At 37.0% G+C, this 14,384-nt stretch overlaps 2 protein-coding genes across 8 annotated transcripts in view; one reads left to right on the top strand and one right to left on the bottom strand.

Moving 5' to 3' along the window:
- The window catches only part of LOC122864521 (synaptotagmin-2-like), a 30,854-nt gene extending 25,977 nt beyond the window's left edge, over positions 1–4,877 (top strand). For all 5 annotated transcript variants that reach the window (XM_044172063.1, XM_044172080.1, XM_044172054.1 and 2 more), the window contains one exon: positions 159–4,877. In XM_044172063.1, coding sequence (XP_044027998.1) covers positions 159–374 — 216 coding nt within the window. In that variant the 3' untranslated portion in view covers positions 375–4,877. The remainder of the gene's footprint in view (positions 1–158) is intronic.
- Positions 4,878–5,347: 470 nt separating this feature from the next.
- Positions 5,348–13,911, bottom strand: LOC122864541 (protein phosphatase 1 regulatory subunit 12B-like). 3 transcript variants are annotated; one of them, XM_044172102.1, is made up of 7 exons: positions 13,538–13,911; positions 10,598–10,614; positions 10,288–10,423; positions 9,195–9,296; positions 8,709–8,756; positions 8,546–8,596; positions 5,348–6,592 (listed from the first exon to the last, which is right to left on the bottom strand). In XM_044172102.1, exons 1-7 carry the CDS (start codon positions 13,637–13,639, stop codon positions 6,506–6,508), a joined length of 543 nt encoding a protein of 180 aa, XP_044028037.1. In that variant the 5' UTR covers positions 13,640–13,911; the 3' UTR covers positions 5,348–6,505. The 3 variants fall into 3 exon arrangements, with proteins under 3 accessions (XP_044028037.1, XP_044028028.1, XP_044028043.1); XM_044172093.1 differs by having other exon boundaries at positions 8,709–8,759; positions 13,538–13,908; XM_044172108.1 differs by lacking the exons at positions 8,546–8,596; positions 8,709–8,756 and having other exon boundaries at positions 13,538–13,910.
- Positions 13,912–14,384: the final 473 nt, after the last annotated feature.

The following is a 14,384-nucleotide window of genomic DNA, read 5'->3' as shown; positions in this document are numbered from 1 at the left end:
TTATTCTTTATCAGTAAGTTAATAATATACAGCTGTGAGTAAAGCAAAGTCTTGTTTCTCCACTTTACAAAAGGTCTTAAAAGTCATTTACACTCATATTTTGATGATGGGATGACTTAATTTCAGAAATTACATATTCTCTCTTGTTCACTTCTTAGAAAATCTTGGTGGCGGTCACAGTGTTTGATTATGACAAGATCGGTAAGAATGACGCCATCGGAAAGATCTTTGTGGGCAGTAAGGCGACTGGCCTAGGTCTGAAGCATTGGTCCGACATGCTGGCTAATCCACGCCGCCCCATTGCCCAGTGGCATCCATTGCAGCCAGAGGAGGATATTGATGGTCAGCTGGCATCCTTGGCTGCAAAGAAGTAACAAGCTCCACCAACCAGCTAATGTACTAACTCAGAAATCCAACCCCCACCCCTACTTTGCATGAAACCCATGACTTAACACATGACTACTTGTCATGAAACCTGCTCAGCAAAAAAGAGACATCTTAGAATATCCGCTCATTCATGGTTAAGTCGAAAAAACTCTTTTTAAGCATCACATTTCACACATTAGTGTATATGCTGAGAGGAGTGGTGTTGAGTTATCGGGTGACTGGTTACTGAATGATTGACTTTTGGTCTTTCTTTCATTTGAAGAAACTTAGAAACTGATTCTTAGGGTGCTGACACTGAATGAAAGTCTTGGTGAAGACAATGCTGGAAATAAAGCTTTAGTTTAGTTTATAGAGCATGCTTTACTTACCTCCCCACTGCTCTGCATACACCATGCCCAGTATTGTATCTCGCTAATAAGTGTGCTATAACTTGCAATAGAAAGTACTGTAGTATTGGGTTATTTCCTGCATAGAGTCTGTTTAAGTCTATTAATGCAAAAAGATTTAATTGTGAATGAATGAGGTCAAGGTCACTGCAGCGATCCATGTTGCAATATATTTTCAAGAGAAATCCGCATAAGTGATTGTCATTTTATCAGCTCACATTTGAGAAGGAGATACATACACTACAGTGCAGTAGTATACAGTATGGCAGGGATGACACAGTTATCTGATCTATGTTGCTTTTTTTGTGTTGCCATGAAGGCACATCTATGCATTCAACACACATTTCCGCATCTTCAGACACATCTAATGTAGGACAGGAATACAAGGGTGCCTTTCCTGATGTGACACTTTGAAAAATACATTAAGCTTCATTGTTTTATTTAGAAGGGAAACTTTTTAGAGTGAATATCATTCAAAAGTAGTCAGGGACACTGTGAATGTGCCATCTGGAATCTGTCTTGAGCTGTGTTGACCACTTGGATGTAAAACCTTACTTATCTGTGGACAAAGTAAGGACACTAGAAGGCTTACCAATGATGTTCAATCCAATTCTGACTATACCTCTTTTGAATTTTTAATTGCCTCCTAAAAACAGTGGCATCAAACTCGTTTTTGTTTTGGTATCCATTAAACGGATTATATGTCTTTCTTTGACGAATGTTGTAGTTTACCAAACATACTGTAGTACACTTCAATACTTTAATAGTTTCTGATGAAACAACATGAGGATTTCTGTCAAAGACAAGATGTTTTTATAGAGAATTGAATTTGAAATGTAAGATGTAGCTGGACTTTTTAAGAGAGCGTGAATTCAAGTACAAAATGCAGGTTTGTAAAATCTCAACACAGCAAATGCTACATCAGAATCAGCTTTATTGGCCAAGTATGTGTACACATACAAGGGATTTGACTCCGGTTTCTCGTTGATGTTACATCAAACATATACAGTAATACAATAAACATATCTTGGACCATTTGCTTGAACCAAATAGAGCTGCAGAATCTAGCATGTATCATGCCTCGCAGTATTTCATGTTCTTTGGATCTCTCACTCATCAGCCACAAGCTTTGTAAACCTGGAGTGCTGCAATATGGTGGTGTTACAACTTCCTCACAGACATACTGTGTTACTGTGATATGCAGATGTATGGAGGCAAAAAAATGCCAAGCAACTCAACACCTAATTGTGAAGTTGAATCACTACTGAATACATAATATTGAAATTTTAATACCACTGAATTCATAGCATTGAAATATTTTACTTGAAGAACGATTTATCTGAATTCACGTGGTTTGAATTCCCCACCATTACATTGAAAAAACTGAATGTTTTTTACATGAAACTATATTCAAGTTGCTCAAATTCAATTGGTAATTTCTGGACCTAAAACTTCAAGTCAAGTTCATTCAGACACCAAAATTCAGGATAAAATATTTAATCTTGAAAATTCAGGCTACCCAGGATAACCATCGGAGCCGGAATGAAATGATCAGACCTCTGTCCTACAGCAGTGATTCCCAACCAGGTGTATTTGTACCCCTGGGGGTACTTCTGCCATTGCCATGGGGTACGTGCATAGGAGTAAAATAAACACACAAATAGGATTACACAATAACCAATAGTTAGAAAACTAGTTAGCATTAGAAAATGATTGAAACGTCCAGCTTCTATCACTACAAGTAATACAGTACTAATGACCAAACCTGAAAAACAGAGCCCAGAATCACCATGTCTTATATGAAAAACATAACTGTAACAGTATCTTACTTAAAATAACATCCAGTTCAAAATCAATTCAATTCAAAAAGATGGTTTTCAAAGTAAAATATTTTAATTCTATAGTTTCAGTGATATTTAAATTTTAACATCAAGTGTAACATTCAGTAGTGGTTCTATGTCAGAATTATGCATTCAGTTGCGTATAAAATTCATACTATTATAGCCCAGTGTTTGCTTCCATAGTAAAAAATAATTCTGCAGGCGGGTGAACAGCAGCACACTGATTGGTCCATTCACAATACTACTTCTTCCTGTTGTTAACATTAGGCATCGCGCAAATTTGTTAATAGGCTACAGCATGTATTTACAAGATGATGTAAATAGTAGCATGTTTTAAGGAGGAACCATAATTATATTGTGTATGTGTGTTTGTGTTATGTGTCATTTTTGATAATAAAACGGAGTAAAAAAGAGTATGCACTGACTGCAAAGTGTATGTATTTTTGCTGAATGGGTCTGAATGTATGTCTGAATAATCCACGCTAGGGTTCACGGGCACCTTTAACGCCTGGAATTAAAGCAGGGTTGCTTTGTGTATAATATGTAAAAATCCACGTAGTTTGCCATAATGCTGCATGATTGTCTGCTTTACTGTCATCGTTTGTATGTGTCCTCTGTGTTAAATCCAGTGTTACAGTATGCTTGGCCTACAAGTCATGTAATTATTGTTCATTTCTGCTTGCACTTGCTATACAGTATGTGTTGGTTGCTGACCAGAAAACTGTATATATTTAAAAATAATAATAATAATAATAATAGGAGAATATTTGCCGGCTCCTTGATTTTCTATCTCAGTGTACCGTAAGTGTTTCCTTCATTTATTCCTGCCAGATGGGTGTCAAGTCTTAGATTATTAAATGTAGATACAGTGGATGACTAAATCGACTTATAGCCCCTTTTTCCTTCCGTACCTCATTAAATTGTACCTTCTCATCTTATTCCTATTCAAATAAAACTGCTCTCATATGTCTGATTATACTTTTTAACGTAAGAAATGAGTGAAGTCAGTCATTTGCATAGAAAATAAACCAAACTTTGTTTTTAATTTCATTACACAGTTTTTTTTCATTATTACTTCTTTGCTGGATTAGTTCTGTGAAATTTTATTACTGCATATTATTGATGCAGTCCTCTGAAGTAGCTCCAGTCATATAACTAAGCAATTAATAATGTTTTCATTACAAATGTCACTTCATGAATGAACACACAGTTTAACTAATGGATTGCAATGGGATGAGCTGGTGTTGTGTCACTTGTGCATGCTCTGAGATATCAATGCTGTGTCAACCATGACATTTCTAATGTGGGGATTTGTTTACCCCGTCTGCTTTTTTGAGTCACTGTCATTTACTTTTTGATTTACTTTTAGATACAGTGCATGAAGATGAACAATCCTAATCTTCATGACAGTCCATCTTTTGGAGTATAATGTAGCTATCTCTCTATGTTCAGGGGGCTGAGAGGAATACACACCAGACACATTTTCCATTTTTAATATCTAGTCTATTCTAAAGATCCAATTCCACAATATCAAATTCAAGTTCAGATCTTATTGTGGAGGAGTAGCACATTACATCCTTTTCTACAACGTGTGTCAGGTCATTCTGTCCTGGGGTCATTTAATATACTCACTCTCATATACGTACATTATGCCATCAGATTCTGTCTGCTATTTTATGTATTTGCAATATGACCAATAGAGCCTGTATTTGTTTATTGGTGTTCTGTTAATGGACTTTACTATGTCACTTTTCTGCAATGCAGGCAACAAAATCCCCGTCTTCCTGGGTCTCATAAGCCATCTTGAGCACAGAGCAAACCCAAACAGTGCAGAACAACATTCGCAATGCAATACTGCCAACCTGCTGCTTCAATAATGGTTCCTCTTTAGTCCTCTTATGTGAACATAGCCATGATACAGAACATCCAAAGACTTGATCATCATCTTACTCTATCATGCATTCACTTTCCGAGCAACATAGACAAGGGAAATGCTTGAACGTCTTTCTTGACTCTTCTTGTTTTTGTCTTGTTGTAGAGGTGTGTCAATAGTTGTGCCTTTTTGTGAACTGCATGATTTCTTTCCGTACAAAATCCATGTTTTCCAGCAAAAAAAGGAAACAAAAAGACCAAAAGACTTGTACTCATAGATCACTCTATGTAGAACTGAATTACTCAAGGGAACCAAAATATGGGATGTGGTCAGGACATATCTGTGTGTTGTCAAAATGTAATCATAGGAAATAAAGGCATTTTAAGTAGCCTTGTCCTGTGTGGTGTGTAAATGGAATCAGAGGATGCTTTTCCACTTACGGTCAGTAGGTGGCATCATACAAAGCATTAGAAAAATACTAGGGAACAGTGTTGAGTAGCACATGTTATAGCCACTTCTCTGATACAACACATCTGCAGAGCGATGAACTAGGATGAAGTTTCTGTTAGTCGGAGTTTAGATGGCTAATACGATGTAATTTATTGTCTCTAAAAAATGTGCAAACACGCGGTTGAGACTAATTTTAGGGCTCTAAATTATTTATAATACATCACAATCTAAATTAAATATAAACAGAATTGATAACTCAGTCAGGGATCCCGTGAATGTAAGATAATATATGGGACTCATTAAGTCTTCTGAATGTGAAACAAAAGATAAATTATAGCCAGCATGGTGCATAAACACAACAGGTAGTTGTGTTCAGTTGTGATTATCATTAAATTAAAGTGAAACTCCTGTATAAGAGAGAATTCCCTTTATTTCATTGAGATGTTTTTAACAGTACTTTAGGTTCAAAGTTCCTTCTTGACATTTAAAACTGCAGTTGACAAAACAATCTCACCTCAAAGTTCACTGGCCTGTTCTGGAGCTTTGAGTTTTCCCAGTTGTTGTGTGGAATTTTAGATGTTCAAATTAGCTTTTTTTGAGCACTTTAAGGACTTCTGATTCATGTTGACTTTAAAATTGGGGTTCAAAGTTAATTTTTGATCTTGGAAATGGCCAATCTCACCATCTGCTGATAAAGATCACGATCTTTGTATGATCTTTATGTGACCGAAGCTCCAGAGAAGCTACTAAATGGACCTTGAGGTGAGATTGTTTTGTCAATTATCATTACTTGTTTAAAAAAGAGAATCTGAAGCCTCTCCACTCACCATGAACTGACTGATTCATGTTTTACATGCATGTCTGATTTTGCTTTAGTGCAAAAAAAGAGGCTTTTTTTTTTTTGCTCTATGACCACCTTTTATGCATTTCATTGTTTTTATATTGCAGGTTAAGAGGAAAAGCCTGTCATCTGTGACATCATACTTCAAGGTGAAGCTCTTAAATCAGAGATGACGCTCCCACGTTCCTGAGAAATGTAGCTCATCCATCATCTGCTGTCTGACAGTTCAGTGCCTATTTTCAGGGTCTGCATACGGAATGGACAAAATATCGCAGTTACCATGGTAATACCTCTGTGGAAATACCTGCAATATTTTGTCCATGTATGTATACAGGGATAGTCTTGATATGATCACACACTTTTATAAATGGTTTACACCTGGACAATTTGTTCATTACACAGTGAAGAAAAACACATGACGTGGTCGTGTTGGCATTTGCCTTTATGTAGAAATATTTTATGAATATACAATATGAATTTTAATTTAATGTATTTTCTGTCTGGGAATGTCTTATTACCGTAGATCCAGTACAGTAACAGGAAGCTTTCGTAGCTGATGTGAAACATGTTTTTATCCCTGCATATGTTTGTTGTCAAGTTTCCAAAGTTACTGGAGAACTATGTACATACATTCTTTCTGAGGATAGGATGAATGTAGCGAGAATACAGGTAGAGATATGACTTATGGTACCCGTCCCTCTTCTTCTCATCCTTCCTGCTTCCTGTCTCACTTGGATAGTTTAGTGATGACCCGGATTAAAGCTCCATTCTCATCCTTCAGTCTTTGGTTCTCCATCTTAAGCTCTGCTTTAACCTGAAGAAAGAGCACAAGACAACTAAAGTGGGCCCAGATGTAAAATGACATGTTGCTCATAACCTGAAGGGCTCATTGTCCTGGGTGGAACATGTCTTATCATAATGGTCCATATAAGAAATGAAAACATTAAATAGACATTCACTACAGGTCTACCTTACATGCTGTACGTTATTTTTTGCTATATGATAAGTGTACAGCTCATTTTGCAGATTGTCCCTTACTTGTGGTTTTGAAGCAAATGCATATATTGGTAGCATATTAAAAGTCATGCACAAAATCCTGGTTTTGATTCCTGGCAATTCCAGCAACTTTTTCAGCCTCTATCACATCAAAATGGAGATTAGAGTTGGGGCCCAAATATGTAATGCTGCTGCTTCAAATCAAAGGCATGCTTGCAGCATGCACATACAGCATGTGGTGATCCAAAGCACAGATCACATTTTTTCAAGTCTATCTCAAAACATTACTCACATGTCCATATGTAAGAGTTAATAGTTGCTGTAATCAAATTCAGTCCATACAGGCCGTGAAGAGGACCCCCTCCTAATGTGTCTCCAATGGAAGCGATGGAGGATAAAATTCACAGTCCTCTTTTCAAACAAAAATGCATGCTAAAGTTCAGCTAAAGCTAACATAGGGCTTCATCAGTCCTAGTCAGAAAAACCAAATGGGTATCTCCAAGTACAGAATTCCCCCTTTGTGTTTCCACAGACAGTGTTCTTTTTTCAGAGCTGCAGTAAAGGGATAGTCATAAGAAGAGGGGATTTTGTACTAAAAAGAAAGTAACTTTGGAAGATACCTACTTGATTGATTAACTCAGACTGCTGAAGCCTCATATTGGCTTCAGTTGAACTTGAACTGATCATCACTTACATCAGAATCATGTTAGGAAGGGATCTCTTTATTACTGGCTATTATGGACAAGAGGAATGATTACAACTTATAACTCTTGCGATCAACACATGGGCATGTGAGTATTGTTTTAAGACAGACTTGGAAAATGCTTCCTTCTGTTTCGAGCCAATAAAGTTGGTTACTCCAACTTTAATGTTCTGGTCTTAGAAAAAGTTTGTAAGTTTTATTTTTCATTTGATTTATTATTGGATGCTTTCTATAAGTTTGATATATGGAAAACACCACAAAAATATTTCATGGACAAATTATAAACATATTCATACTCATTCAAAAATGTATCCTTCACATTTTCTTTTAAGGGTTTTGGGGCCGTGTCCAAAATCATCTCACACTGAGTCACTGTCACTGTAGGTATTCAAAGCTCTAGGCTCTGTTCCAAAGTGAACTTAAATACAGGTACACTGTTTTACATTTCTCCCTGAATCTGATCTGGATAAATCTGTGCAATTTATTACAATAAAACAAATACAATTACACATATACAAACACACATAATCTTGTACGCTTACATTCAGTGACACGCAGACACAATTGGGCCAGACTTGCTCATTTAAATACACGCAACAGTGCTTCTCTGTTGTGAATGTCTATTTCCAGACCAGCATCATGTTTGTTTAGACCTCTCATTCACAGATAACAACAGGTTTTTGTGTATATCCTCTGGGGCATAACACAGCAGACATTTGTGAATGTTAGACTGTAGATGAATACTGATGGCTCACTCGCTGCAGTGTCAAAGTGCTCACACATTCCACAGCCAACAGAGCATAATGGTGACAAATGGTGACAGCTAAAACCACCGTAGACAGAGCAGCTAACTCTGCGGCTCCAAGTCCCACAGACACTTTAGGCTGTTTGGTTTGATCGTTCATTGTTTTCCTCATGTCAAATAAGCTTAACTTTCTCCTGAGTAAGAGATCCTGCTATATTCTTGACTACTGATATTTTTAAAGGAGACTGAATATGAAAAAAATTGAAGAGAATATTAAGTAAATAACAAAAGTTAAGGACTAATTTGTAAAATATCTGAATTACCTTCAACTGTTCTTCCATGTCTGATATCCTCTTTTTTAAACTCCAACTTTCCTACAAGGAAGAACATTTAATAAAAAATAATTAAGATAAATAAATCAAGATAATTAAAATCTCTTTGAATAAAAATAAGTTTTTTGATATTAGTATAATGGTGAGTTCATACCTTTTTTTCTGTCTCAAGCATGTTGGAGCTACAATCTCCTGGTCTTCCCTTCTATAACAATGAAAGGTTATTACAAAAAAGATTATGGTATAAAGCCTTGAAACTGTTTGATTATGGGTGCTGCATTTTCATAACGGTGAGCACATGATTCTGATGTAAAATATCCAATATACCCACAGTTGCACACAGAAACTATTAAGCGGCTCACTGTTATTATTCCAAAATTCAGACCTGGCACCCTACAGTAATTACATTGCAGCTTACAACTGCTACCTTTCATTTCACATTTCTCTCACATTACAGTATTACCTGATATCATCATGAGAATACATGGGAGACATTTCTGTGTGTACTGACAAGAAAAATCTGAATGATTTAAATTATGACTCGCAGCAAGTACTTTTTCAGCTACCATTTCCTTCAGTTCTTTCACACTCATGAATCTGGATTAGGCATATTAACCACTGTCTGCTGTATATACAGTACCTGTGTTCTCTGCAGCTGGTCCTGAATCATGGCGAGTTCCTGGTTACTTGTTTCCAGCTTGGACTTGAGCCTTTGATTGGTGGCCAGTGCCTTTTCATACATCTACAAAATATGCACTTGTTAGGATTTCCATCAAATTTATTCAACAGCCACACTGACTGTTTGTGTGGCTGTTTAGTATGCAACTAATGATTATTTTCATTATTGACCATGAGGTTGACATTTTAGGTTCTTAGTGAAATATCTCAACATTGATTGCCATGAAATTTGCTACAGATATCCATGCTGCCCAGGTCATCTATCCTAATGACTTTGGTTATTCCCTGACATTTTAACTATCAACACGAACAGGTAAAAGTTTACACTTATCAAGTGAAATGCTTTCAGTCGTAGTCATCTGGACACTGTTTTCAGAATCAAGACGTTTCGGCTCCCATCCGGAAGTCATTCTCAATTGTGAAAAAATTGGACGGGAACTGGAAATTTAAGCTACTCTGAGTTACATAAGCCCTGCCCTCAGGAAGGAATCTGCCTGAGTATCTGTTAATAGCTAGTTTCACCTGAAACTGACCTAATAGTTTCCAAGATGGCCCAGTAATCAGTAATCAGGCCTATTGACTACGAGATGACTACGACTGAAACCTTTTCTACGTTAGAACACTCCTGGACGAATGAGGGACTACACCGTCTTAAGTGAAATGCTTCAACATTTACTGGCGGGATTGCAACAAAAGTTTGCACAGATATCCATCATTCCCATCAGAGGTTCACATTTGTTACAAATAATAAATAATTGTGGTTACAATTTATCAAAAAGTATTGAATGGATTGCCATGAAATTTTGTCCAGACATTCATGTTCCCCTCAGGATGAATTGTAATCACTTTGGTGATCCATCCTTGTAGGTTTAAGACTAAATATTTATAAAACGCCATGCTGAAGGCCCTGTGCTGAAAATCACTGGTTGAATGAAATGCTGACTCATTAAATAAGTTAATCAATTGTCAAGTAATTACATTGAGTTCCTTTGTTACTTGAGCACCAAAACAACAGTCACTTGAAAAATGATCAATATGCAAACTGCATCACCTGCCTTTTTATAGTCATTGTTTGCCGTCTCTTCTGCCTTTTTCCTTGCAGACAGTCGGTTCTCCCACCGTAAGACGTAGGAGTCAGCGTGGTTTGTTGACGTGTCGTTGGAGACATCAGAGGATCCAGATGAGCTCAATCTGAAAACATAAGGGAGATATTAAGTACAACACTGAGGTTTAGCTCAGTTACTGTCAAAGTTTAATATCACTGAGTCATTGATCGATTCCTGTTTTTTTCTATCATTTTCTCAGGAGATAATTGAATGTCTTTTGTATTTATTGATGATGTGAATTAAATTAGACAGTTCTTACCTAGAAAGTCTCTCATGCTGAAATAGAGGAGAAATGTTTTAGAACTGACCAAAATAAAAAATGCAACAACAACGTCAATGAAAGGTTTTTGTTAGTACATTCCTGATTGTCTAACCTTATCCTTACATGGCATGAACAAGCCATTCAACCCCATCATGAACCATCCTCTATTTCAGTAAATGCTCATTACTGCAAATGATGACATCGCACACCTTGACTTCATCATTTGTTTGACAGGCTGTTTGGTCGTGATGTGAGATTTATGAAGTACATTGTAAAATCAAATCCACAAATGAGGTTGTATTTTGTACCATGTTGACCATTTCCTCTGCATAATATTGTAACCATGCAGTTGATATGCACACAGGACATATTTTATTACATGGTCAATGTCAGCAAGTACATTCATTGTCAATACATCTACATGTAAGCAAATCTCAGTGATTCTTTGAAGTGACATTACCAGAAATTCCTCATGAAAGACTTTTTTTTCAGTTTTCCAAGAAAGACTTTATGGTATTCTGAAATACCAAGCCAAGTTAAAGGAGTGAGGAAATGATCCCTTAAATAAACTGACAAGCACAGATAACTAAACATATCCAAAAAAGGCAATAGCTCTGGCAGTGGCTTTTGCAATTAGTTCATTATTGCCTGCTGAAGTTGGAAGGGTTGTGTGGTTTCCTTGATGAGAGATTTTCAATCGGCAGAGCAGAGCCTAACAACATCTAACACACTCCCTCAAAAAAGATGAGAAAATGTACCATAACACTGCTTGATTGACTGTGAGGGACAAAGGTTTCATTCTTACTTAACCAGTAAAAGTAATATGAACCCCAATGTAATATGCAGATAGGTGACAAATTAATGGAAAAACAACATAAAGTGTCTTAGTAAGGTGTTGAGCCACCAAAAGCTGCCTGAACAGCTTCAGTGCTCCTTGGCATAGATCGTCTCTGGACCTCTTCTGGAGGATGAATGCTATTATGATTCGCTCTTTCAGTTTTATTACATTCACCAGTGCTCATAATCAATATGTATTAACTTATAAGAGGTAATTTATCTTGCCTGTAGCAATTACTTCTGCATGTATCACAGAGATATAGATGCACTGGATTACTTATTCCTGCTGACATAACTTCGAAGACAGTACATGCAGTTTAAAGTTTATTCTTTTAGACATAGAGACTTATTATGACAGTCACATAAACTAAAGCAAAGACCTGACTGGTGGCCACTGCTTAAACAGTTACATGTCTAACTAAAGCATGGAGATTGCAAGTAGATTCCTGTAAAGAAGAAACAGGGCTTTATGTTATACAGACACTATGTGTAAACACAGTGATATGCCTCTGCTCAGACATTTACAAGATCTCTGGATCTTCACCAGACTCTGATGTCAGCCCCTTTAAGGCTGTCTCTGGACACTTGGATATGCTTGGTAAATGGCTATTAATGATATACAGTATGCAGACTTGGAAAAAGCTCTGGTTTAGATTAAGTGACATCAAATATAAACAGATGCTGATGGAAACATTGGCTTTTGTGACATTTTATCCCATGTATGTGAGTGTATCTGTCACTAAGCTGTCCTCCAGGCTTTCTAGATCCCATGAGGAACTTCTTGCCTGCTGACCAGCTATTCCCAAGTGGAAAATGTGAGCTTCCCGTAGGACTAGCAGAGAGATAAACATCCATAAATACTGCGTCTGAGTTCCCACAAGCCAGTCCTAAGCACTCTATCCCTCCTTCTCTCTGTTCCCTGTCATCTTTCACCCCTGCTTCTCTTTCTCTCTCTCTCTCTCTCTCTCTCTCTCTCTCTCTCTCTCTCTCTCTCTCATACTCTCTTCCTGTATCCCTCTCTCTGTGTCTCTCCATTTATCCTTCCCAAAGGGATTCTTAGTTTACATAAACAGATAAGATTAACTGCTCATTACAACTTTGCCTTGGTTTCACTTACATTTTTGTTCTGTGTACATCAACACGCAATTTTGTTTCACAGTTTATGTGAGTTATTATGAACCTTTAAAAGCATGTCAAAGAGTTATGTGAGAGTTAAAAAAAAAAAGATCTGGTGCCTTAGGGGTCCAAGGTGTGTACCATGTAACCACAATGTCCCTGGTACACTATTAGGAATAAAGGCAAATACCCACAAAAGTAATCTAGAAAAAAACAACACAAAAAATAACTTCATATCTAACCCATTAAGATGTTTGTAAAGTTTAAAGTTATAGAAAAAACATGTCTCATTCAAATCAGCATGTAAAACACATGATTTGATAAATAATACACTGATAAAATTGGCAAAATGAAAAACACCAACTGTAATTGCTTGTATATGATTAATTGTCAATCAAAGTACCAAAATAAATGCATAAAATGATATCATAGCTTTACAGGAACACAGAGTCACTGATCACACCATCTCTGGAAAAATTCTGCTTTTACAAACTTTCTGCATTGATTGCAGTACAATATAAAGGAAAATATTGCAATAGTGATAGTGCCACAGACATTTTAAAGTGAATTACAGGACATCTTTAGTTGCATTCCAACAGAATCAGAATCAGAAATACTTTATTGATCCCCGAGGGGAAACTCTTTTGTTACTATTCCCAACAGCTATCATGTGTAAACAGTGCTGTCTAAAAAAGGGACTCATTCATGCTCATTCCAAATGAGGCAGTAAGAGGTCATTTGTGGCTACACATAATTTTCCATTGATCATGTAGGCTATATCATGAGTACAGCTAATTATGTATGACATGTCCTAAGATTTTATGGCAAAGTATACAAACACACACAGGAATACCTCTGTGGCTTGTTACAGAGACATTTGTTTGACAATGACTGAATTTAAACGTTAGTGTTTGCATTATGTCAGCCATGACATTTCCTCCAACTAAACAGGCACTGGAAAGATTAAAGACAATTAGGCCTTACCCTTAGGCTCTTGGTGGTGGCAGTGGTTGCAGTTGGAGAAGAGTCAGAGAGCGACTTTCTGATGCGTGGCTGATCTTTGTTGTGAGAAAGCATAGATGACATCGCTCCTGAGCTGCTGGCTTCTGCATGCAGCTATAATATGGTCCAAAGCACTTTCCAAAGTTCTTCTTAAGCAAAAAAAAAAAGCAGCAAGAAGATGTAGAGGGGTGTTTTTATTATCCACTGATGTGAAAATCTGATGTGGTTGTTAAAGTGAGCTACTGAAGTGTGACTTCATGTGATGGTGAGACATTGAATATCTGATGAGAGTGAAAGAACTGCACAAGTGTGAGAGCTGTGGAGGAAGCGGTGGGACTGGGGAGTAGGCGGGCTGTGGCTTGCATGTGTGGACACAAGGATCTGACAGCAGTATTGTTCACAAGGGCTTTCAAGGGACTTGGGGTCATTCAGCAAAAATGGAAAAATCATTACCATCATTAGTCTCATTAATGGTGTGTTTGGGGTCGTTTCTATAGATGTATATGTGAAAATTGTTTACATTATGTGTGTATTTAATTTTCATCTAAGCGCTCTATTTTGGTACTGTATGTAATGCACAAGGAAGTGTGCTTATAATTTTTAGTCTACTTTCCTGTGCATTCAATATAAGAGTGATTTATCATACTCAAAGGGGAAACACGGCTGGTAAAAATTGCATCTGAAAGTGGAAGTAACATTTAAAAAATACATACAGTAAATGGACAAACGCACACAGGTTTGTGTTAGGTTGAGATAAGAGCGTATAAAAACAACAGGTTGGTCAGATGCACAAATATACTGTGCTTAGTGTGAGATCTGTTGTTAGATC

Source organism: Siniperca chuatsi, linkage group LG2, assembly GCF_020085105.1.
Source record: "Siniperca chuatsi isolate FFG_IHB_CAS linkage group LG2, ASM2008510v1, whole genome shotgun sequence".
NCBI classification, from domain to species: Eukaryota; Metazoa; Chordata; class Actinopteri; order Centrarchiformes; family Sinipercidae; genus Siniperca; species Siniperca chuatsi.
Note: the sequence above shows the minus strand (reverse complement) of the source record. Positions and strands in the feature narration are given on the sequence as shown.